This window comes from Amphiprion ocellaris, chromosome 2, assembly GCF_022539595.1.
Source record: "Amphiprion ocellaris isolate individual 3 ecotype Okinawa chromosome 2, ASM2253959v1, whole genome shotgun sequence".
Taxonomy (NCBI): Eukaryota; Metazoa; Chordata; class Actinopteri; family Pomacentridae; genus Amphiprion; species Amphiprion ocellaris.
In genome coordinates this window covers 18,658,347-18,681,832 of record NC_072767.1, presented here as the reverse complement: position 1 = coordinate 18,681,832, position 23,486 = coordinate 18,658,347, and the positions used below count along the sequence as shown (strand labels likewise).

The window sequence follows — 23,486 nt, the reverse complement described above, 5'->3', positions numbered from 1 at the left end:
TGGTGCTGCTTAAAAAAAACCTTGCAGCACAAATCACTTACACACAGCAGAGAATAGACTGGACTTAATGGAAGTCAGACTCTCTTTAGACTAGACTCTTGACACGTCACAAATTCTAAATCACGTAAATTTGAGCAATTGCCATGAAAATAGAAGAAATCATTGTCAGCAGGGACCCTTTTTCAATGTGAGTAGTCACACCGCCTCCCAACATTGGATGCTTGACAGGTGTACAACTAGGCAGTGTCATGACAGATGATTGACAGACAGGATTCACCCTCCTGCAGCAGCACAAACATTGGCTGTAACGAACGCTGGTTTAATCAACGCTTCCCTCGTGAGCTGTCTGCTCCTCGATTTCAAACCAGATTGACAACTGTTATGAAAACAGTTGACTAAAATGTGTTTCTCAAAACATTTGAGGTAAGAAAGAAGCCATGCTGCTGCCAAATCTGTCTTTGTTTTAGATCAATGATGGCTAGTTGCAATTTTTTTTTTGGAGTTTCCAGATGTTTGATCAGCAGCTGTAGGCTTCTGGTTTACATAAAGTACCGTCATATGTCAACTTTATGCAAATGAGGAGCAGGCAATGCAACACTCTTAAAACACAGCACAATGCTACTTTTACTGAGGTAAAAAACACATTTATAAGTCGGGGCTTTTGCTCATAGACTTCCATACAATCAGGCTTCTTGAGCAGCCAGGGAAGTCGCCCCCTGCTGGTCATTAGAAGGAATTCTGGTTTAAGTTACTTGCACATTGCGGTTAATTTTCAAACCTGGAGACTACGTCCTTCTTTTAAATGCAGTCTACAGTCCTTTGAAACTTCTTAGCCTTTTTACCCCAGAGGCCAGAGCTGGGACTGACACTTGAACTGATCGTGCTTCATTACAAGTTGGGACACCAAAACGCGCACCTCCAGAAAAACCTTTGTTTCAGGTTGGTAATTGTTCACAATACCAGAAAACAGCAACACATGACATTGTGTTTTCCACATATAAACACCGTCCACAGGTAGAAGTTGGACAATACTATGTGTACAACTCATTTAATGATACACAAATAAGACCAAAGTGCTAATAAACAGTGTATCACTAAAGCAGCCATTGTGGTTTTTGAGGTCGGGGTTGATAAGATTCTTCCGACTTTTCAAGTTGAAAATGCCGCTGCAGGAGGTGTTCCAGTTGGAATTTCCGACTGGGAACTTCCAGCTTCCCAGTTTAAATAGAGTCCATCAATATTGTGCTTCCTTCCTCTTGTGCTTGTTCATCTTTGTACCTCCGTGTCAAGTTTTCCAGCTGTTTTCCTTGTACCTGGCCCAGTTTCAGAGTTTGTCTCTGCTGTTGCTTGAGTTTTTTGAATACTTCTGCCTGATCTGCTGACTGATTACCTGCATACTGAACTTCGGTTTGTAATTTAACTGCCTTGATTTTAAGTTGCAGCAGAACAGTGGCTTTTGTGGTTAGCACTTTTGCTTTGCAGCTAGAAGATGCCCTGCCTTCCTGGGATCTTTCTGCATGGAGTTTGCATGTTCTCCCTGTGCATGTGTGGGTTTTCTCTGGGTTCTCTGGTTTCCTCCCACAGTCCAAAAACATGCTGAGGTTAATTGACGATTCTAAATTGTCCGTAGGTGTGAATGTGGGTGTGACTGTCTGTCTCTATATGTATCCCTGTGATAGACTGGTGACCTGTCCAGGGTGTCCCCTGCCTTCACCCAAAGTCAGCTGGGATAGACTCCAACCCCCCCGTGACCCTAATGAGGATTAAGTGGTGTATGGATAATGGATGGATGGATGGATGGATTTCAGATTGTGTTTTTCAGTCCCTTGTGTGTTATTTCTAGCTGATAAGTTTGCTAAACACATGAATTTGACTGCAAGCTGTAAAACTGACCTCATGTACAGAACTATAAGTTTAATTTTGATTTCTATAGGAATTCAGAAAATGAAATGTCAGACAGTGTGATGTAGAGATGCTAGTTGTTTTTTTTTAAAGTTTAGAGGCAACTGTTGTCAGTCTTTATGCTAAGATGTATTGCAGATGTATTGATCTTCTCATCCCAAATGTTCTCAAAATAGTGACCACTTCAGTCGAAAAATATCTAACTGTATCTTTAAGAAGCGTAATATTAGCAACTACCTCCTTCTTTCTCTTCATATCTTAAAATCAAAGATATATTGAATACCATTCACTTTCCTTTTGTCAAACCATGATCTTGACCTCGAAAGTTCATTGATTACCAAAAACCGATCGGTTTGATTTGTCTTCTTTATTGACAAACAGTGCATTGTAAATGTAAGATTCTGAAAGTTTACAACTACAAACTCACGCACGATGTACAAACATTTTACTGTACACTGAACACCGCACACACACATATCACACCCACACACGCGCACAAACACACAAAGATGCACAAGCGTGCGCATACTCACATTATATTACAGTATTATAATACATTACAGTGGGATGCTCTGACTATATGAGCAGCAACACCTATAACAGTATTGTAGGTAAACAGAGAAAGGCAGACTACAGCCGATTATTGAGCTGTTTTTTCTTTTTTCAAGAGAAACCGTACAGTATACATACATACTAAAAAGTATGGCAAGCAATTAGAATAAAAATAAATTAACATGTATTAAAAAAAAGAAGTCAAATTTCTTCAGAGTGTGTACAGTCAGACTGTTTCAGTTTAGGTTAGTTTGATGAAACATTTTCCCCATAAAATGAGATCACAAAGCTCAAAAACTTGTAAATTGTAAAGCAATTATTTCTACATTTGGCCAGAACATTTTTGTGTTCACAGTTTTGGGATCCTGATAACAATACTTGTTTGATTCTTTGCAGATGTCAAAGCCTTCAGAGATGGAAGTATGATTAAAAGTCTACAGTCAGAATTGTGACTCTGTGAGGCTGTTCTCAATCCCAGCTGTGTTTTGAGCTAAATGCTAATGTCAGCATGCAAATATTGCTCACAGTAATGATGCTAACACGCTGATCAGGTATAATGTTTACCATCTTCACTGTTCCTTTGCTGAATTAGCATGCTGACATTTAATTAGACAGCGGAGGCTGATGTACTGACAGTAGTTTGGCTGGTTTTTGGTCATGAAAGTGTTTGTCAAAATTACAATTTCAATCACAGGGCAAAGTGATGAAACTGAAAAGGGATCAGCAGAGTCATTTCAGTTCATCCTGAAGGAAACGTGAACCGATTTTGTGCCAGTCATGCAATAACTGTAGATGAGTTCCTATTAAAAAAATGGAGACATCAGCATCATGGTAGGGTTTGAAGACAAGTCTGGGGACCACTAAAGTCAGCAGGCTTTGCATTCTTGGGACCATAAATCTCTGTACAAAATCTCAAAGCAAGCAAGTTATCAGGAGTCGAGAAATTCAGCAGCCAACTGACCAAAAAATTTAAAAAGACTTTCCTGCGTTTACACTGTGTGCAGACAGACTGTGTCAGTTCAGGTTAGCTTGATGAACCTCTGATAGACTCCACCCATGGAGCGAAGCAGGTAGAAAAGAACATTACTTTCACAGTTTTGGCATAAATACTCAACAATATCCTGCAGGGGCTTTTGTGTAAAAGATACGTGCCAATATATCCTTAGGAGATGCAAGTTCAAAATGTCTGCAGGAGAAGAGCATCTAAAATAGAACGACTGCTTGCCTTAAAACCGTTAGTCAAAGGAGACAGTGGAAATGTGGACTGGAAGCAGAGTGAGCTGTTCAGAGAGGTTGTGGGCATTAGGAGAAGAAGGGTAGAGCAGAGACAGAGAGAGAGAGAGACAAAAAGAGAAAGAGTAATCTCTCCACACCCAGCCTCATTTTTATTCAAACAAGAGTCGAGCTTTGCTTCCCAGCTCCTCCACCCCTCCTGCTTCTCTCTTCTCCTGTTATCCTCCTCTTCTCTTCTTGCCCCTTCTATTACCTCTACCCTTTCACTTTTTTCTCTCTCTTCATAACTCGCCTGCTCTCATCTTCAGCCTCACCTACAGCATCTATTACACCGGAGCCGAAGCAGACGAGAAAAGCAGCCGAGTCTGACCGAGCTTTCCAGAAAATAACTGCAATTAAAAGATAAATCCACCCTGAAGCACTTAGAGGAGACTCACCTTGCAATGTCTGTTTTGTTGTTTAGAAGTCTGTGTTTTTCCCATTTCTCTGCCTAACTGGCCAAATAAAATGTGACACCTGTTGATATATTTCCAGCACAGCTACAGCAGAGTCTGAAACATCTGCAGTAAATGTTAGGTTTTGGTGTCAGTCCCTCAGAATCACAGAGCGAGGGCTTTTGTCTGCAGCTGCCATTTGTACTGCCGTTCAGAAATGAACTGGGAGTCATCATCATCGTCTCCATTGACAATAATCCCAGCAGAACAGAAGGCGCTGCAGCTGCATAAAATATTGAGTTCTTACAAACGAGATAGGCTGCGGGCACAGATACACACTCACGTTCACAAACCGGTCGGATACTGTTTGTATATACAGAGCAGCGAGTTCACACGCAACACAAAAGTACCATGCAATATCCAAATAATGTCCTAAATAATCACAAGCATCACAAACAGAGAAAACCTGAAGGATATTCAAGGATGGCTCTTCTCTTTACCTTCACCACACAACAATAGCTGTGTTCCAAATCCACATTTTTCTACTTGGTATGCGAAAAGAATCAACACATAAAAGGGACCCTGTGGAGTTTTTTTTTTCCTTCTGGTTTTCTTTTTTTTTCTTTTTTTTTTACCTCGCTAGCTCGATGAATTTATGTTTTCGTGAGAGGCTTCCTGCTTTTTTGCACACAGAAACACAAATGCATGTGGGTGATGGGATTTACATTCATGCCAGTGGTTTAATATTATTCCAGCTGGCAGTGATATGCAAAAAAACAACAAATACAACAGAAAGTTCAAGTGTTACATTGCATCTCTGCACTGGAGCAAGTCAATATGCAAAGCAATAATTACACCACTGTAGGCATTAAAAACGGCCATTAAAATCACTCTCTGGTCATTGATTTAACCCCTTGAAAACTCCATGTCTCTGTATCAAAGTAACATAATTAGAAGTTTGTTTTCTATGAACATAATCCCCAGTAAGTCTCCCACTCTGTTTCTACACATCCCTCCCCAGTCGCTGTAGCTCAGCATACCAGCTCACTGTGAAGCTACTCTGTGTTACACAATGTCAAGTTATAATATCAAGGCCATACATGTTCAAACCGTAAACTGATTCTGCATGCCAAGTCATTTTAACATACAATGGCTAAACTGGACATGTATTACTGTTATCTGTGTCTCAGTTCTTCCCAGTCAAAAAGAACATTTCAGATACCAACATCATCATTCTTACCAGGACAAACAATAGATATATTCTGATTAGTTGCATGTCCATTTTCAGATATCTACAGCTTAATTCTAACTAGTCCTGTTTCCTATTTAATATATCTGCATTGCCCTTTGAAGATATCTTAAATTAGATCTTGATTAATTCAAATCTCAAACTAAAATTCTGACTACTCACAATGAAACTACAAACATTTAGAGTTTTCACTGGTAGAGATGACATTGCAGATATCTCTAATCACGTCAGAAGCTACGGCATGGGAGGTAGCTTGTTTTTCAAACATACTATGGCACTGCAACAAAACAACATATAGCAAGCAATTTTATCACCATGTAAGAGCAGTCTGAGGCCAAAAGTCTAGTAAATCTCAACTAACTAACCTTAATGAGGTTTGAGATTTCTGCAACTGTCTTTTTGATGAGTCAGAAAGACATTACTGATATTTTAAATAAAAGTGAGTAGTCAGTCTGACTACAGTTAGTCAAAATGACTGCTTTTGATATCCATCCATCCATCCATCATCTATATACCGCTTACTCCTCATTAGGGTCATGGGGGGGCTGGAGTCTATCCCAGCTGACTTATGGTGAAGGCAGGGGACACCCTAGACAGGTCACCAGTCTATCACAGGACTACATATAGAGCCAAACAATCACACTCACATTCACACCTATGGACAATTTAGAATAATCAATTAACCTCAGCATGTTTTTGGACTGTGGGAGGAAGCCGGAGTATCTTCAAAAAACCTACACATGCACAGGGAGAACATGCAAACTCCATGCAGAAAGATTCCAAGCCAGGACACGAACTGGGGATCTTTTAGCTGCAAGGCAACGGTACTAACCACCGAGCCACTGTGCAGCCCTGTTCTTGATATCTGTAATTTAAATTTTGGACAGACAAACTCAGCTATTCAATGTTAAAATGGCTTGCCACACATTTGTACTACTGAACAGCCAAGTCACACATACATCTACAGCACACACAGAGAGGAAAACATTTCACCATCTGCACTGCTGTAAACAAGCTAAATTTTTGTCCCAAAGAACTCAAATGAGTATGTAATATGCACATATCCATTCATGCATTATAGCTGCCAGTGAGTCTGGTAACATATAGAAGCTGAGTGGGAGAAGTGTCTGTATGTGACGAGGCAGCGAGTAGCAGCGTAGACTTGGTGCAAGTCAAAGATTTGTTCATTCATATTTCGCCAGCACCACACTGATGAAAAGTGCTGCTATTAAACATGCATGTACACGAAGCGGCATTTAAAATGTTATAAATGGTTGTACAAATGTTTCAAGAGGAAGGAAATGTATCCACAGGGCACCTTTAACTGTTTCACACTCACAGAAATGTACTAATTTATCCCAAACAAACTGGGACTTTCAAATCTCAGCATTAATTAAACTTCATGTCAAAACAGAGTCCATCATAGTTCTATTTTTTTTTCTGCAGTGTTCACAAAAGTACTTCACCACCACCCATGATTGGTTAGAAGAATATACAGCCCTCTCTTCATTTCCTTTGTGCACACATGCTGACTTTTACAGAATATTATCTTTTGTCACTTTTCCAGTGTGAACTCACCAGCAGCAGTTTGGAACTGGGACACAGCTACTGTCTGAGAGAAGCATTTTATCTCTAAAAATTCTACTAATACAAAGTTGACAGTGAGTGGGAGATTTTTCCATTTATTTCGCCATCATATTTTAGTGGTTTTGTTTCCACACTGCTGTGCATAAAACAGTAAAATACAAAAGTCCCTAAAGAAAGTCAAGGATGAACTTTCACTGGAGGCTCGGTGATTCCTTTCAACCTGAGTCCTTTCATCAAAAAAATGAAAAAGGAAAAAATGCGGAACATTTAAAAAGCTTGGCGTTAAAACTCCCCTCCATCAATAAAAAGGATTAAAAATGTAGTTTAGCCCTGAACTAGAATATTTGGCCAGATATTCAGCGCAGATTTAATCAGACAGTGTTTTAACTCTGACTTCAGTGTTGTTTACACACAAACACACATCTCTCCTCTTTTTAGGGAACAGCTTAAGGGTGGATTTAACTTTTAAAAGGTACTTCAGAAAACTAACATCAAAACCAGCTCTCTCTATGAACTCTTAAAGCACTTCATCTTGGATTAATCTTTATATAGTGCAGGATTTACCAATAAAATATCCCATTTTATGCAGCGATGTGGACAAAACTCACATCCCTCGTGTTCCTGAGATACCCTCTATGTGGTGACTGTGCTCAAACCAGGACACGTCACAATATAAACACAAGACGTGTTGCAGCTCAATGATGCCTTCATTGTTTTTTTCACAAACACTGACACAGTAATATGTGAAATGCCTCTGAAAGCTCGCATCTAACTTGTTAAATAGAAGACAAAAAAAGGGAAGGAAAGAATAGACACATCACACTTAGCCACAGATGTTACAACGCATTCAGATGCCTGTCTGTGTTGACAGCTTTCATTTCTTCTTCATGACATTTTTTAGGTGGCATTCAATATGAGCTTTTAGGCACACTAGTCGTCTCACTCTTTATTAAACCCCCGGGCCAGCGCTGAAACTGTTTTTCCAGAGGCATCTATTTACAACGAATTATGCCTGTGAACCACTGACACGCTCCCAGTTGATCTCAATACTTCCTGATAAAATGTTCAATAAGCTGCCGTTGCCTGGCAACAAATGCAATTGCGGTCCCGCCGTCGGAGCAGAGTTTCGGCGGAAAAAGCGGAAACTGAAATGTTTGGAGGTTTAAAACAGCCGCAATGTCACAATGTTCATAAATAACAGACTTTGGGGCGTCCCAGCAGTGGTGCGAGGCAAACACAAACAGCGTTTTGTGGGACGCGTCACAGACGTGCAGCAGTAAAATGTGTTGAAAGCAAACAACTAAACACTGTCACTTCTATCATGGTGAGCCGGGCTCGCAGCAGATGACAAATAAAATCATAACATCCAATCAGAGCTACTGACTGGTAATCCTTGGGATGGGGTTGCACACGCGTGACCAGAGGTCTGGGCTGAAGGCAGAGCAGGCCGCTGTTGTTTCACAGCTGGTAATCGGCTCAGCTCTGAGATAAAAGAGATCTCCCAGTGCCTCTACACCAGTGTGAGAGAGATCTGGCCTTCTAGATATCATATTTTGAGAGTCAAACATCCCATTAAGCACTAAAGCATGACAAATAAGCTGCCAATTTCCTTCTTGACCCTAATGCGTTTACTGTCTTTTCTTGTTGGACATGTCAGAAATCAATCCTGTAAATGTGTGTTACGCAAAAGGTTACTGTCCACAGATGACTGCATGGATAGGTCACTTTATGTCATTTCATCTGCTAGCTGACACAACAATATTAATCAGAGATGTCAATCGGGAAATGAGACTGTCAAAACAGACTCTGACAACAATGACATGTCCGGCAGCCAACGAATTAAAAACTGAATGAATACAAAGGGCCCTGCCTCGCTGCTGCTGTACAGTGATGATTGCCATCTGGACGGCAGCCATACAGTTTAGACAGAAATGAGATTTGTTCCATGCGTGGACAGAACACGAGCGTTGGATTTCTGCTTGCTTCATGCATTGTATTAATGCCTGACTGGCAGTCAGCTTTAGGATTTGCAGCCAAATCACAAGAACATTGGATGACAACACCTTTTCTGTCTTTAGAGATTATCTGGCCACTGCACTGCATCACAACAGGTGCGTCTCAATAGCTGGTAATGACTCAATACCTGCAGTCTCTTCAGCTCATTTCTTCTTCTGTACCTCAAAGCATGTGGTTGCTTTGCTTCCTCGCTTGGAAGGGACACTGCTATGGTTTAATAATTCTTTATCTCATTCTCTTGCTATTTTCTGATCTGTAATTGCCTTTACTCAGAGGGCATTTATGCTGATTGTAAAACATCATCCATTAAGAGTTCTCTCTGAATTAAGTACTTTAAGTAGGCCAGGCCTTGCTAGCTGTCTGTGAGGAAGAGTTTATCTTTTCATGGCCACATGGAAAGTACAAAAAATAGAACTGTGAAACCTTTTTTTTTTTTTTTTTTTTGTCTGCAGTCCACAGCACTTCCAAGTTTGTTGCAGTGATGAGTCAGTTGAGGGAGATAATCATTGAGAAGTTACAAATACTCCAGTGACATTGACTGTTGGCAAAAGTGAAAGCAAGTGAGCAAAGAGGAAATAAACATCCCATATCTTAATATGTACAGACTCTTCAATATGAAGATAGATTCAGAAAGGTCTCATTTAAAATTGTTGGCTCCTGTCCGGATTCAAATGGTGGCAATTTTCCCCAGTGCACTGAAGCTTTCTCAGCCCAACATGCTGCAGATAACAAGGCCTGCAGGTCTTGTTTCCAGGAACACAGTTTTAAAGACCTTTCGTCAGGCTTTTGGTCCAGTTTTCACATAAATGTCTACTCAGCCTGTTTCCTCTTCACAGGAGTGTGTTTCTGTGATTAAGCTTTACATAAAAAAACACACCATGTCTTTCTTCAGTCAGTCTGCTAGGTAGAAATGATTTGTAGACGTCAGTGACGGATGCTGTCAGATTTTGGTGAGTGGGACATGGGGACTGGTGATTGTAGCTCCTTAAGGTCAGACACTAGTTTTGTATTTTTCCACAGTGTCACTTTTTTTTTGTTTTCACTCTGTGTAACACATCACACCTGTACATGGAGTTTCTTCGGGGGGACATTTCGATTTTGGAAGATAAATGACATGAGAAAAGTCTGTCCAGTGTCCAGAATCTGGCCATGCAGACACACAAATGGCCACAATGATTGCTTAAAAGCATGTAAAGTAGTAGAGATTTCCAAAAGCAGCAACCTTTAGTGTATGAGAGTAAAAGAGAAGTGTAAGATGAAAGCCTGTTAGTCCACAGACTGCACACAGGTCAAATATTTCGTACGGTATGACTCCCCTGTGCAGCTACACAGATTCAGTAGGAGACTGGTCGTCGGCCTGGTGCCTCATTGACTGCACGCTGGTCAGGATTTTCTTCTGGTGTCCAGCAAGAGACACCCCGATCCTCTGCAGATCTCTGTGAAACACACAGACACAGATATCAACATGTTTATTATTGAAGGTGCTGTGTGTAGGAGTTTACACCAGTAAATCATTATTGTGTTAATAATAACCAGCACTTGAAATGGAACAGGGAAAGTGGCAGGGCTAAATTAGCTCAGCATGAACATGCAGTAGGCTCTGTTTTTGACTGGTTTGACAAAATAATGACAAGGTAATAGTCTGTGTTTAACTAAAGGGAGAAACATATTTCATAGAACTCTCAGCTTTTAAAATTTCTTATTCTAATTACAGGTATATTGTCTCTTAAGGAGAAATTGCTTTTGGAATCAAGATGCCTTCATACGTTTTCCACTTAACAAAAAAGAAGCAGTGGAACTAAATGCAGCATATTTGCTTTTAACCATCGCAAAAAATAAATACCCACACAGCCCAAGTAATGTCACATGTATTGCTTTATATGTTGCTACAGGTCTGCAACATGGGTGAATATTTTCAAATAAAAGAGGACCAAACATAACAATATAAAGACCCAAGCAGAGTGACTTCACTTTGGTTTTCCATCCATTTTTCCCTGAGTTCATTCCATTTCTGCATGAAAAGTGTTCATACACCTTTATGCCTTCTTCACACTGTGATTCTGTTAAAACACATTTAATTAATCCCTTTGGTGAAATTTACCCCCTGCATTTGACCCATTCTAACTATTTTAGGAGCAGAGGGCAGTCAAAGTGGGACCAGCTCCACGATCCTGCCTTTGGTCAAAGGTAATAGCAGGAACCTCTGGTGGACGCTTCCCTGACACAAGATTACAGAGGGCAGAGGCAGCAGCTGTAGAGCAGAACTGAAGCACATATCACAAACCTCTCTCATCATTGCCTTTGTTACCAGCTCATTTAGGCAGGAAAAAATGATCAAGCCATTCTAACAGCTAATGACAAAATGCACACCTAAAGTACATTCATTATTAACTAACCTAAACTAAACTAAAACTTGCAGTAGTTCTCACAGTGACAGATTGCTGTTTATTTGACAGTGATAAATTGATGTTCTGTAACGACACTTGGAACAGTATTTAACCATTATGAATGGATGAAAAGAGGAAGGAAGCGAGCCATATGGAGAGACAGACTAGTGTTCACATGAACCTCCAGTCAGCCAACCAGCTGCCCTGCCAGTCGTCCAACTAACAAGACGCCGACTTGGCAGCCAAGGCAGTGTGAGACGCAGGCAGAGAGTGGCAGACAGACAAAAATAGAGGCAGTGTAATGGGTAAACCTACTCGGCTGTGATTTGTGTGACGAGCGGCAAAGAGGTGAAGCCTGAGCCCAGGAAGGAGTCTCTATACTGGGTCATCTTGAGTGCAGCCAGCCAGTCCTCCACTGAACTCACCCTGCTCAGGTCTGGAGCTCCACGGTCTAACAAGGGGTGGTGGGGAGGGCTGCAGAGAGCAGATACAGGGGAATAAGGAGTTAGAAAAACAACCAGATCGTCGAAATAGAGGCATGAGACAGGGAGAGTGTGTTTGTGTATGTAAATGAGTTTGTATCTGTGCTCACCCAGGGGGCAGATTGTTGGTGCCGGCTTTGAGAGATGCAGGGTTGCGTATCATTTTATCCAACATGCTGACAATATCAGGGAACTTTGGCCGAGCGTTCCTGTCTTTCTGCCAGCAGTCCAGCATCAGTTGGTGCAGCACGACTGGACAGTCCATGGGAGCTGGCAGCCTGAAATCCTGCTCTATGGCATTTATCACCTGGGGCACAGCAGAGGAGGGAAGCAGGGGTAAAGGAGGGGGGGTTAGAAAGTAAGAGAGAAATAACCACAAGTGACTACACATAGTGAAGAACTATTGATTTGTTGTGCATCAACCCATCTAACTTATTAAAGCTTGTAAAATCAGTATCTTTATAATGAAGCTAATGCAAAGGTTCAAGAAGGCAGATCTGTTCCCTCATTATCTGTCTCTGATTCCTTTGTGATGCAGCCAGTCAGTCCCAGCTCTTTAAATATCATTGTGATTCTATCATTCTGCCTTTTGCTCCTACTCTTACACTACTGCCATATACCCCATCACAACCTCACAATCCTGGATGTCCAATGGATCTCAATGAAAGTTTCCATCATCCATCCATCTCCCACCCTGATCTTGGACTACGCTCAGTGGGGATGTTTCCCAGTGTCTAACTGCCAAAGCCTTTCTATTATTACCCCAATAAATGATGTCATACTCTGATCTCTCCTGACATAAAACAGTAAGAACAATAATCAGTAAGAGCAGCAATTAAACCATGGAACTGTCTCCATGGTATCAAAGAGTTCACTTAAAGTTCTGTTGAAGCAGTAACAAAAAGCAGAGCTTTTGGACTCTGACAGATGGGCGTCTTGCCTGCTGTCACCAACACGGCAGGCAAAGCCACTTTTTGTGATATAGCCACATAGCCCATGTTCCGTAACTATCTCCAGTAATGAATCTTAAGATCGAGTGATATCTAAAGTTTAAAGAGCTGAACTAACTGCATGAAACAATGTAACAAAAGTCAGTACACCTTTCATTACAGAGAATTTAATCTTTTCTTTTTTTCAATACTTCATATGTCCAGTTTTAATTTTGATGACCAAATTAATCCTTGTGGAGAGACATTTTACCATTCATTAGGCCATTTTTTCAGTTGGAGGAAATCTGTCTTTTTCTTTGAAATGCCCCGAAGGTGTTCGACTGGATTCAAATCAGACAAAATACTTGGTCAGGTCAACTAACCCCCAATTTTTTTTTCTCTTCAGAACCTTTTGTGTGATTTTGACAGTGTACATTGGATCATTATCATGCTGGAATGTTCCTTTTCTGCCAAGCTTCTGTTGATTGGTAGTCATCTTGTCATATCCACAGGCTTTCTAGTGATATCTAATAATGTCATCTCTCCATCACATTTTGCACAGAAGCAGCTCTATATCACCACACTCCACCTCTGTGCTTCCCTGTCAGGACTGTGCATTCACTGTGGTAGTCCTGACAAATGTCCCACCAAACATGCTGGACTCCATATGAGCTGAACCAATTTACTTTGGTTTCATCTGACCAAAGAATGTGCTCTCATCAATATTCAGGCTTCTTTTCATGTTCTTAAACATAATTTCCACCGTCCTTCACACTGTGTGAGCTGCCACAGAAACTCCTGTGCCCCTGTGCTAAGTCTAAAGCACTTGTCCGTCTGTTTTAAGGGTGATGTCAGCTTAGCAGGACAGTCACTTTGGCTCTGACTAGTGTTCTGATTACTGTTGTAGCCGTGCCTTTTGTGCCTTTATTTTCAGTTTAGTCCCCATCCATCCATTATCTCTACACCGCTTAAACCTCATCAGGGTCGCGGGGTGGCTGGAGTCTATCCCAGCTGACTTAGGGTGAAGGCAGGAGACACTCTGGACAGATCTATCACAAGGCTACATATAGAGACAAACAATCACACTCACATTCACACCTATGGACAATTTAGAGTTACCAGCTAACCTGAGAAAACCCATGCATGCACAGGGAGAACATGCAAACTTCATACAGAAAGATCCTGGGAAGGCCGGGACACGAACCGGGGATGCAAGACGACAGCACTAACCACCAAGCCACTGTGCAGCCCTCAGTTTAGTCTGTCCAAAAAAAACTGTTCCTAATTGTTTATGAGATTAAATACTATACTTGTAAATTTAGAACTAATGCAGCTATTGATAGGTGATACAATTTTGAATCGTTTGACATTTAAATGATATTGCACAGGGGTCTGTTCACTTCTGTTGCATATTTCATATTTGAGAAATACCAGCACTATTTTTGTATGTTTTAAACAAGTCAATTTTACATAAATGGGATATGTAAATGGAAGAGGGAAGAAAATATTCTGAAAGAAATTGAATCTTATGATATGACATTGGCAAATTGAACACAGCATGTGGCTGGTCTGTGATGTTCAGAATATCAAATGGCTGAAAGATCCATTTCTGAGGCCAGATCTCTCACTGCTGTTTAGGGGGCACTCACATATTTATTTTGCTCTAAAGTTTTGATTTGTCCTTTCCTGCAAGCAGACTGATGTTTGATTAGAAGAGAAGGGTCTTGTCTGTTACAGCTCCTTTGTGATTCCAGCTGATAAGACAGATGTATTTTTACAGAACAAGCTTGCCTCTTATTTAAAACCACATAAAAAAAACTCACATTAGTTAAGAAGATCCAATTCCCTTTTCAGAACTTCATCCTGACACAGTGTGCAGTCACAGTGTATACCCAGATCTTCATCTCTAAGCCGCAGTAACATTGCTACAGTCTCTGATGTTGAGGCAGGTAGTTTTACACAGAGGAGCTTTTGATTTCATTATGCCGGTGCAGGTATTGAGAATGATAAAGACCTTTCAAGGTCTTTCTGTGAAAACTTTTAGGCAGGAATTTTGTATTGCACAGAGGCTGTCCTAAATGTGCAGAGCTACCTTTGAGTACAAAACGTAATTATCCCGAGCATCACAGAATTCACCACTGTCAGTAACGAGCTGCCTTGCCACCCTAAAAAAATAATCAAAGAAAGGAAATCTCAAGTTCAGTGATCATTGCCTGAAATTATTCTGCCTCCTGTACCAGGAACGCAACAATAACTTTTTAAATGTCTCCCAAACTCTAATTATGATGATCGTAATTTTCCAAACTACCACTGTGACGTGTCCTGATGGTTCGAGAAGTAGCGTCTAACATGTTCTGTATTTGTGCAGCTGTCAGATATTATCTTTCTTGCAGCCTTTATCACACATCAAACATCCAATTACGATGATCTTTCTTGCTGCCTTGCACACTATTCCTTAGAGGTTCGATCAAAATGCAGGTAAATTAATATTATAAATATTGCTAAAGTTTATCTTCGTGACAAATGAGGATTTTGTGAAAGTTCCAAATCAATGTAATGGAAATTTCTGACTGTACTAATGGAAACAAATCTTATGGAGCAAGAAAAAAAACTGTCATTTAGATTTAGTAATGGCTTGTATTGGTAATAGTAAGGGCTGACTCATGACATCAGCCAGTTCATGTAAAATATGAAGACTTTGATAAGAGCAGAATGTCTGTAGCCTTGGAAATGACATCATATTTTCTTTGATTGTAAAAAAAATAAGCATAATGACTCATAGGAATGCTGTGGATCAAAATACTCTTTGAATCATCTGTTTGTACTTAAAGGAATAGTTTCAGATTTTGTCAAGCAAGAACATTTGCTTTCTTGCCAGCAGTCAGATGAGATGTTAACTGAGATGTAGTCTCATATAGCCAGACCATTCTGGAGGAGTGACACAACGCTGTGTAGAATGGTCTGACTACACCTCAGTATCATTCTGCTGTTACGGGAAAAAATGACCTGAAGTGCTTGTATTTCTTTAAACGAACACAATCATCTTCACTGGGGCCGACAACATGGTCCACCAATTATGTTTGCTCAAGATAATGATGCTGTTTTTGGTGAAACACCTGCATGCAGGGAGGTGAGTACTTCATTAGGGTTGCCTGGAGGTTGTAGTTATTTCCCGCGGTGAAGGGCATTTTGTTTTAATCATGTTGTAATTATCCTTTCATGTCAGCTGACATTGGAGATGTTTTTTGCTGCCCAGAGACTAAGACAACAAAAGAAAGAAAAACTGCAGATCAATTACGCAAGTTAAATTTTGTAACAACGCGACCTATTGAAAGTTTTTTTTTCATTTTAAAGTCAAAGACCACCTCAAGCGAACTTGACACTTTTTTGCAAAATGGTGGAGTTTTTTTTTCATCTTGACATTTCGACTGCCTTTTTTTAAAGTGCAAAATGCACATAAAAGTACATTTTGGGAAATATGGCTTGTGGTGATACCAGGAAGTCACTATACCTAGCCAAGAAACTGCCACAAATATTGTAATTTTTAGTGTTAAGTGTTAAAAAGTGCTACCACATGAGCTTAAGAAGTAACACTTGGTGGAAATGGTTACCTTTGAACTTTGGCAAGAGAAAATAATGCATTACCACATGTTGGCTGATGTGTAAAATTACACTTACAATTTAAAGAAAATATTACTTTATATTCAGTATTCAACACTTTCTGTCCAAAGTCCAGAATCTTTTTCTTTGATCTTTTGACACAAATGGATGAATCTTACAGGCTAAATCCCAATTTCCATGAGATGCTACTTGTTTAATATGTTCACTAACCCACTACTTACATTGTTGACTAAATAGTTCTCAGACAAAATGACAATTTTTTTTTTATTATCAGAGTGAAAATCCGCTGGACATGTGGAGGTAATTAGAATAAATGCCACATGCCACTTTTGTACGTTTCTGTGTTCTGCCTCTTTTTTTGTTTTTGTCCACCAGTCACTACCTCAGCTGTCATCTCAGACTCCTTCATCAGTCATTCCCTCAGTAGTCTCCAGTATGTTCCCACCATTCTCCATTACTTGACGTCCACAATAATCCAAACACCTGCTCCTCATTTCTTCCTTTATTTATCTGCACTACAGCCTCACTACTGCCAGGTATTCTATCTTTTCTTCCAGCCAAAGTGATTCAGTCTTTTCTCTTGCTATCCCGACTGCCTCAGTGTATGACCTCTGTCTGTTTTTGGAGTTTTGCCTGCAAGCTTTTGCCCCCTTGGACTTCTCTGCCTCTCCTTGCTTTGATCAGTGACCTAGCAAAGCACAATTTAACTCCACCTGCTCTGCCTGTGATTTGCGTGCCCAAACCTGACCTATCTGAGCAGTGTTTTGAATTTTGGAGCTGGTCTTACCCTTTTGTTCCTTTAACAAAACATAAAATTCCATGAAATATTGCTCCAATGTCATTTTTTTCCGCAGCTTCCTGTAAATTTAAAGTTACAAGTCCGTGTCAGTGTTCTTGTGAGCATACCTTGCGGTAAGCTGAGGTAATGCGGTGCTTCTACTACTGTAAATGCAGCGCCGGGGATTTGTCTGCTCGCTGAGTGAACTCTAATTGACCCCGACACACTTCTCAGGCTTTGTGCTGCATAAATTCACTCTAAGCACCGCTGTCAATCAAAATAGCAGCGAGTGTAGTGAAACATCACAGGTCTCTTTCATGATTAATTCATGTCGAACACAGCACCTGCAGTGGCTCCGCTGACAATTTCACCGTTTCGTGTTCTTTGAAATCATGTGTGTGTGTGTCTGTGCCTTTACACATGTCTGCTCACATGTCTGTGTGCGGTTTAGCTGGGTGTGTGTGTGTCAGTAGTATGTGTGAGTTTAGGGTGTGAGCTTCATGCATAGTTAATGCCCTCGCAGATCCTCGTTAGCTATAGTGGTAACACACTTTCCCCATCATTATACACACTATGTGCTATTATAAATCTGTCTCTGTCATCATACTGACTCTGCCATTACTGCTGCATAGGCTGCTTCTGTTGCTCAGGAGCAACTGTGGGGGGGGAGAAGAGGCTCTAAGGGAGGAGGTAAGAGACAGTGTGGAAAGTGTGAAATAAGGGGAAGAAGATGGTTAAGGTGATGTACGTGGCAGACAGGGAAATAGTGACCTGTAGACAAAAATGAGGGAGTGATTTAGTTTTGTTCCTCTTGTTACTTTTGCCTCTGGGCCACTGATTAAGTCCTCGACACGGCGACAGCTGACCTCAGAGAGAAAACAACAAGGTCTACAGCAGGCAAAACATTGCTAGAGTGGAGTTGTGGTTTGAAAAATGTCATCTACTGGGAGAAATGAGACAAGGAAACTCTAAATACTTATTCAACAGGAGTTTAGAGTGCTGATTACGATATTTTCCTGGTAATAAACACAACTGAAGCTGGCCAGTGGTGCTTTGCCAGGTTTTCTACACCAACAAAATTCATTTTAAAGTTTTCGCTCAAGCTAAACTGGAGGCTTGTGAAATTCCCAGGCTCCTCTGTGTCAAAGCTGTGAGATATATAGTTTCAGAGCCTCAGTGCTTTGAAGTGGGTTTTAGTGCCAAAAGTAACTATAATCTGTGTATCACGTTTCTTCTCGGAATAGAAACCTAAAAATAAAAATGTCGGCAATCCAATCTTGTGGAACCTCCTTTTTCGTGTACTGCACCTGATCCCCCTTAGGTTTTAACAGCAACATTGAATCCTCAGCCTAAATACGGGATGACGGTTTTATTTACAGAAATACACAAATAGCAGAGAACTGTGCATTACTCGTTTTAAAAATTGGTGATCATTGTGTTGCCTAAGAAACAGCGGGATGAATGCAACCTCAAAGTGATTATTAACATCAATGTGATACGAGCACAAAGGGCACAAAAATCAGGTATAGAAACGCTGCAGCAAATTGATCACACTGTGGAGGTAATTGGAATAAAGTTGTCAGTACAACAAAACAATCCCTGAAGAAAAATATCAGCTGGAAAACACAATCCTCCATGCCTTCTGGTCTGACGTTCAGGGAACAAACACTTATGTGACACTTAAATTGATGTCCTCATTTTCCATGTGTTTTCCTAGACATGCAGACACCATGCTGAGAGAGACGACAAAGGAAACAAACAAGCACAACCCCCATAACACACACACACACACACACACACACACACACACACACACACACACACACACACACACACACACACACACACACACACACACACACACACACACACACACACACACACACACACACACACACACACACACACACGCATGCACACACACGCATGCAGGCCACACACCAGAAAGACAATCTTTTACAGTCACAGACATCAGTAAGAACAAAACAAGACACACACACAAGCAGGTGGTGACTTACATCTTGGTTGCTCATGTCCCAGTAAGGTCTCTCTCCGTATGACATCACCTCCCAGGTGACGATCCCATAACTCCAGACATCTGAAGCTGACGTGAATTTCCTGTAGGCGATCGCCTCCGGTGCCGTCCACCGCACTGGGATTTTACCTCCCTGTAAGAAAGAAAGAAAAAAGTGCAGAAGGATGGAAATAAGGGAGGGAAGGAAAAAATGATTTCTTGATTTATACCTGTTAGTTCTACTTGCATATTCATCATAATACAAAACAGAGGCCATAGGCAGATCATATATCATACTACAGCGTGCCATCGACAGAAAGGTGAGGACTGAATATTAATTTAATGGTCATCACAGTGTTGTATTTGTCAGACACAGTGGTGACAACTGTGTGGATTTTATACATTATGAGCACACGAGGCTACTATAGTACTACTTTTCTTTTCTTCAGCTCTCCCCGAGTTAAAAAACTGCTCCACACATAAATCCACATCTGTCTGCTGTTGTCTCTTCTAATGAAGACAAAGTGGTAAGTAAACAAAAGCTTCTTTCCTCTGCCGACAGAAATCCGGGTTGAGGGTATGTATTACCACATGTTTGGTTGATGTATTAAAAAACAAAAACAAAAAAAGCACTCAGAGAGCGCAGCACTCCGCCAAGGCTGCTCAGTCGTTGTATGATTTCCGACGAATGAAATCTGAAATAATTCGTGGTCCGCAGCAGTTCAATTGTAGTAGAATCGCAATCATGTGATCATCAGCAGGCAGCTGACATAGTGTTCACTTGTTGTCATAGTTACAGTGACACCGCGCCGCTATCTCGCAGTGATATAGAAATCTTTAACAAATCTGTGGATCCAGACTATAAACCCCATCACTGGCAAAATCTAATCACTTTGTCCTTGTGTCATTTCTGACCTTCCCTGAAAATTTCATCCAAATCCATTAATCCGTTTTTGAGTAATGTTGCTAACAGACAGACAAAACCAGCGCAGATCGTCGCATAGCTCCGCCACGTTCCTGGACACAGTAACAATATTAAAGCAGTTATTTAAGACGGTCACCGAATCCCTTGAAACAGATGGGTTTTTAGCCTGGTAAGCGATGTGACTTTACAGCCATGTCCACTCTGTCCATTAGGTAGTCCAACAATTTTGACTTGAGTGAAACATCTTGACAAAAACTGCATTTTATTTCTATTAAATTTTGAACAGACATTGTTTGCTCGGAGGATGAATCCTAATGTGGTAACCTGACTGTCTGTGTAGTACAACCATGAATTCAAAATGTCAATTAAATATACACTACCGTTCAAAAGTTTGGGGTCACCCAGACAATTTCATGTTTTCCATGAAAACTCACACTTTTTTTCATGCACTAACATAATTGTACAAGGGTTTTCTAATCATCAGTTAGCCTTTCAACACCATTAGCTAACACAATGTAGCATTAGAACACAGGAGTGATGGTTGCTGGAAATGTTCCTCTGTACCCCTATGTAGATATTCCATTAAAAATCAGCGGTTTCCAGCTAGAATAGGCCACATGTTTGTATTTCTGATTAATTGAATGTTATCTTCATTGAAAAAAAATGCTTTTCTTTCAAAAATAAGGACTTTTCTATGTGACTCCAACCTTGTGAACAGTAGTATATGACTAAATATCTAGTTATAAGGTAAACTCAGCCATTCTAATGAAGTACAGTTTTTGTCCAGTTAAGTGAATACTTCATCATGGTCTACTAATTCTGCACTGTAAAAAAAATCTAGTGTTCGTACACATCACTGGTTCTGTAAATGTGAAACAAAAAAAGAGGCTTGTGTTTGTGCTTGTGCACAGGACAGGAAGTCAGAAAGGGGGAGGTAAGTTAAGGAGAAACATTAGCTAAATATCCAGTCTTCATCCAGAATTTCTTACTCGTCCTAAAAACTGATCATTTCATTTTCATCAGCTTCAGGGTTAAGACCTGTTGAACAGGGTGAGCGGAAAAGAGTCGCTCAACTCATTTTCCATTTACAGAATAAACTCTAAAAGCACTGTGAGACAGAATGCAATGCAGCACTGACCACTGAGGTAAAAGCAGAACAGGATTAAATGAAATGCTGCTCTGTGCATGTAAACTGGAAATAGAAATATCTATCTATCTATCTATCTAGATAGATGGATGGATGGATGGATGGATATTTGATATATAGATAGATATATAGATATATAAACTGTTGACTGTTAAGAATTTTGGTAACTTCACTATCTTGGAGCACTGACACCAAGTCCAATGCATGCGTTATCTCTGGCACCAGCCTCAGAACAAACCTCAAATCATCAATCAAATTTTATGAAAGATTCTTTTCATGCATAAAACTGCTTAATATGTAACGTCGGTGCAAAGGGATGAGTTTCCAGGGGGTTAAATCAACAATTGGAGGGATTTAAAGGTCTCAGATGTACAGTTCACAGTATAACATCATGTCCACTGTGGGATGCTGCTGCTGCTGTCTCTCCTAAAGTCCACCGCTTCCAGCTGCCCATTTCCACCAATCTACTCTGCATCGCCCTTACTACACTAGATATGCTCATCTACACAGTTTGCATATTACTACCAGCTATATAAGCAGTATATTTAATGCCAGAGCTTTACACTATAACAGTAAACTTATGAATCCCTCTCAATGTTGTGTAATTCACTCTGTATTCATTATGCATTACCTTGTATGTATCATCTATGTTACTCTTATCATGCATGCATCCCAATGTGTTTAATGCGTTTCCTTGTCCCCCACCCCCTCCTCATCTCCTGTCCCTCTCAACCCACCGGCCAGCAGACAGATGGGTCCACCCATGTGAGCCGGGTTCTGCTAAAGGTTTCTTCCCGTTAAAAGGGAGTTTTTTCTTGCCACTGTCACCTCAGGGCTTGATCTGGGGCTTCAGGCATATGGGTTCTGTAAAGTGTGCTGAGACAATCTGAATTGCAATTGGCGCTATATAAATAAAATTTAATGGAACTAAACTGAACTGAAACAGCCAGACAGATGAATGTGTTAGAAAGAGTGACAGCAACACATTATGAAATTCAATTCTGAGTAGATAATTGAATGGAAAGAGAAACTTTAGTAACCTGAAAGCCCTGGGAACAAATGAGGATTTGTAATAACTACTCCCAATCTCTGGTTGATCTTAAACTTGTGTAGAAGTAGAAGATAAGCACAGTTATCAATTTTTCATCCATGTGAGAATTTCATTTTTTTCTTAATGTGTGGTAAAGACCAGCATGGCCATAGAGTTAAAATGTTCTTTTTTATAAATGTCAGAGGAACAGTGAAGCCTTCTTTTTATTAGAACTACCACTGCAAAAAATACATTGCTCTCTTTAGGCTGGAGTATGAATGAAGAATTAGTTTGTCTCCTGGAGCTTACACTTTTGAGTCCTTACCAGTGAGCTGGTGTAGGTGGGATCAGAGGTGTCCTCCTCCAGATACCGGGATAAGCCGAAGTCAGACACCTTACACACCAAGTTACTGTTAACCAAGATGTTTCGAGCTGCCAGGTCCCGGTGAACATAACTCATCTCCGCCAGGTATCTGTAACATCAACAGGATTTATTGTGTGAATATGTGTTATCTGTTGCCAGCTACCTTGGCTACTATAAAAAGGTAATGGGATTTAGAGAGTGGGTGTGTGTGTGGCTGTGTGTTTGTGTGTGTTATCACTGCCAGCTACCTTCGATAAAATAGGAATGGGATTTAATGTTTGTGTATATGCGCATGTTTTTCTGTGTTATCACAGACTGCGATAAAACAGATAGGATCAGTGTGTGTGAATGTGTGTGTGTTTCAATCTGCCAAGCCTACAAGTTGTGGTGCTGTTAACTTGAATAAATGCCTCGGATTAATGTACAGCATGTAGTAGAGGTTGTGTTTGTTCTTGTGTGTTTGCACGAGTGTGAGAAAGAGAGTTTGCAGGCTACAGAAGCGGCCTATCTCAAGCTGCTGATGCACGAAACCAGACAGTATTGGATATCACCACATGAAATCTCAAAGTGAAAGAACTGATATTGTCACAAAGAAATGTAACTTCTCATAACAGTCACTGAAAGATCCGAAAAAGTTTCTCCTTCATCTTTATAATAAAACTGATTGCTGTAGTCAAAATGTATGTGTGTGTGTTTGTGTGTCACTACCTCATTCCAGATGCAATGCCCCTCAGCATACCAACCAGCTGGATCACTGGGAACTGTCCATCATTTTGCTGCAAAACCAAGAACCGTGACAGGATTATTTTTACTTTCCATTATCACTTTAGCTATTT

General features: G+C 40.5%; 1 protein-coding gene across 1 annotated transcript in view; it reads right to left on the bottom strand.

The window, feature by feature from the left end:
• Positions 1-2,250: 2,250 nt before the first annotated feature.
• The window catches only part of LOC111567450 (ephrin type-B receptor 1-like), a 110,440-nt gene continuing 89,204 nt past the window's right edge, over positions 2,251-23,486 (bottom strand). Inside the window, exons 15-20 of the mRNA XM_023268592.3 lie at positions 23,359-23,426; positions 22,612-22,759; positions 19,189-19,338; positions 11,953-12,149; positions 11,676-11,834; positions 2,251-10,409 (exon numbers count right to left, since the gene is read on the bottom strand). Coding sequence (XP_023124360.1) covers positions 10,298-10,409; positions 11,676-11,834; positions 11,953-12,149; positions 19,189-19,338; positions 22,612-22,759; positions 23,359-23,426 — 834 coding nt within the window. The 3' untranslated portion in view covers positions 2,251-10,297. The remainder of the gene's footprint in view (positions 10,410-11,675; positions 11,835-11,952; positions 12,150-19,188; positions 19,339-22,611; positions 22,760-23,358; positions 23,427-23,486) is intronic.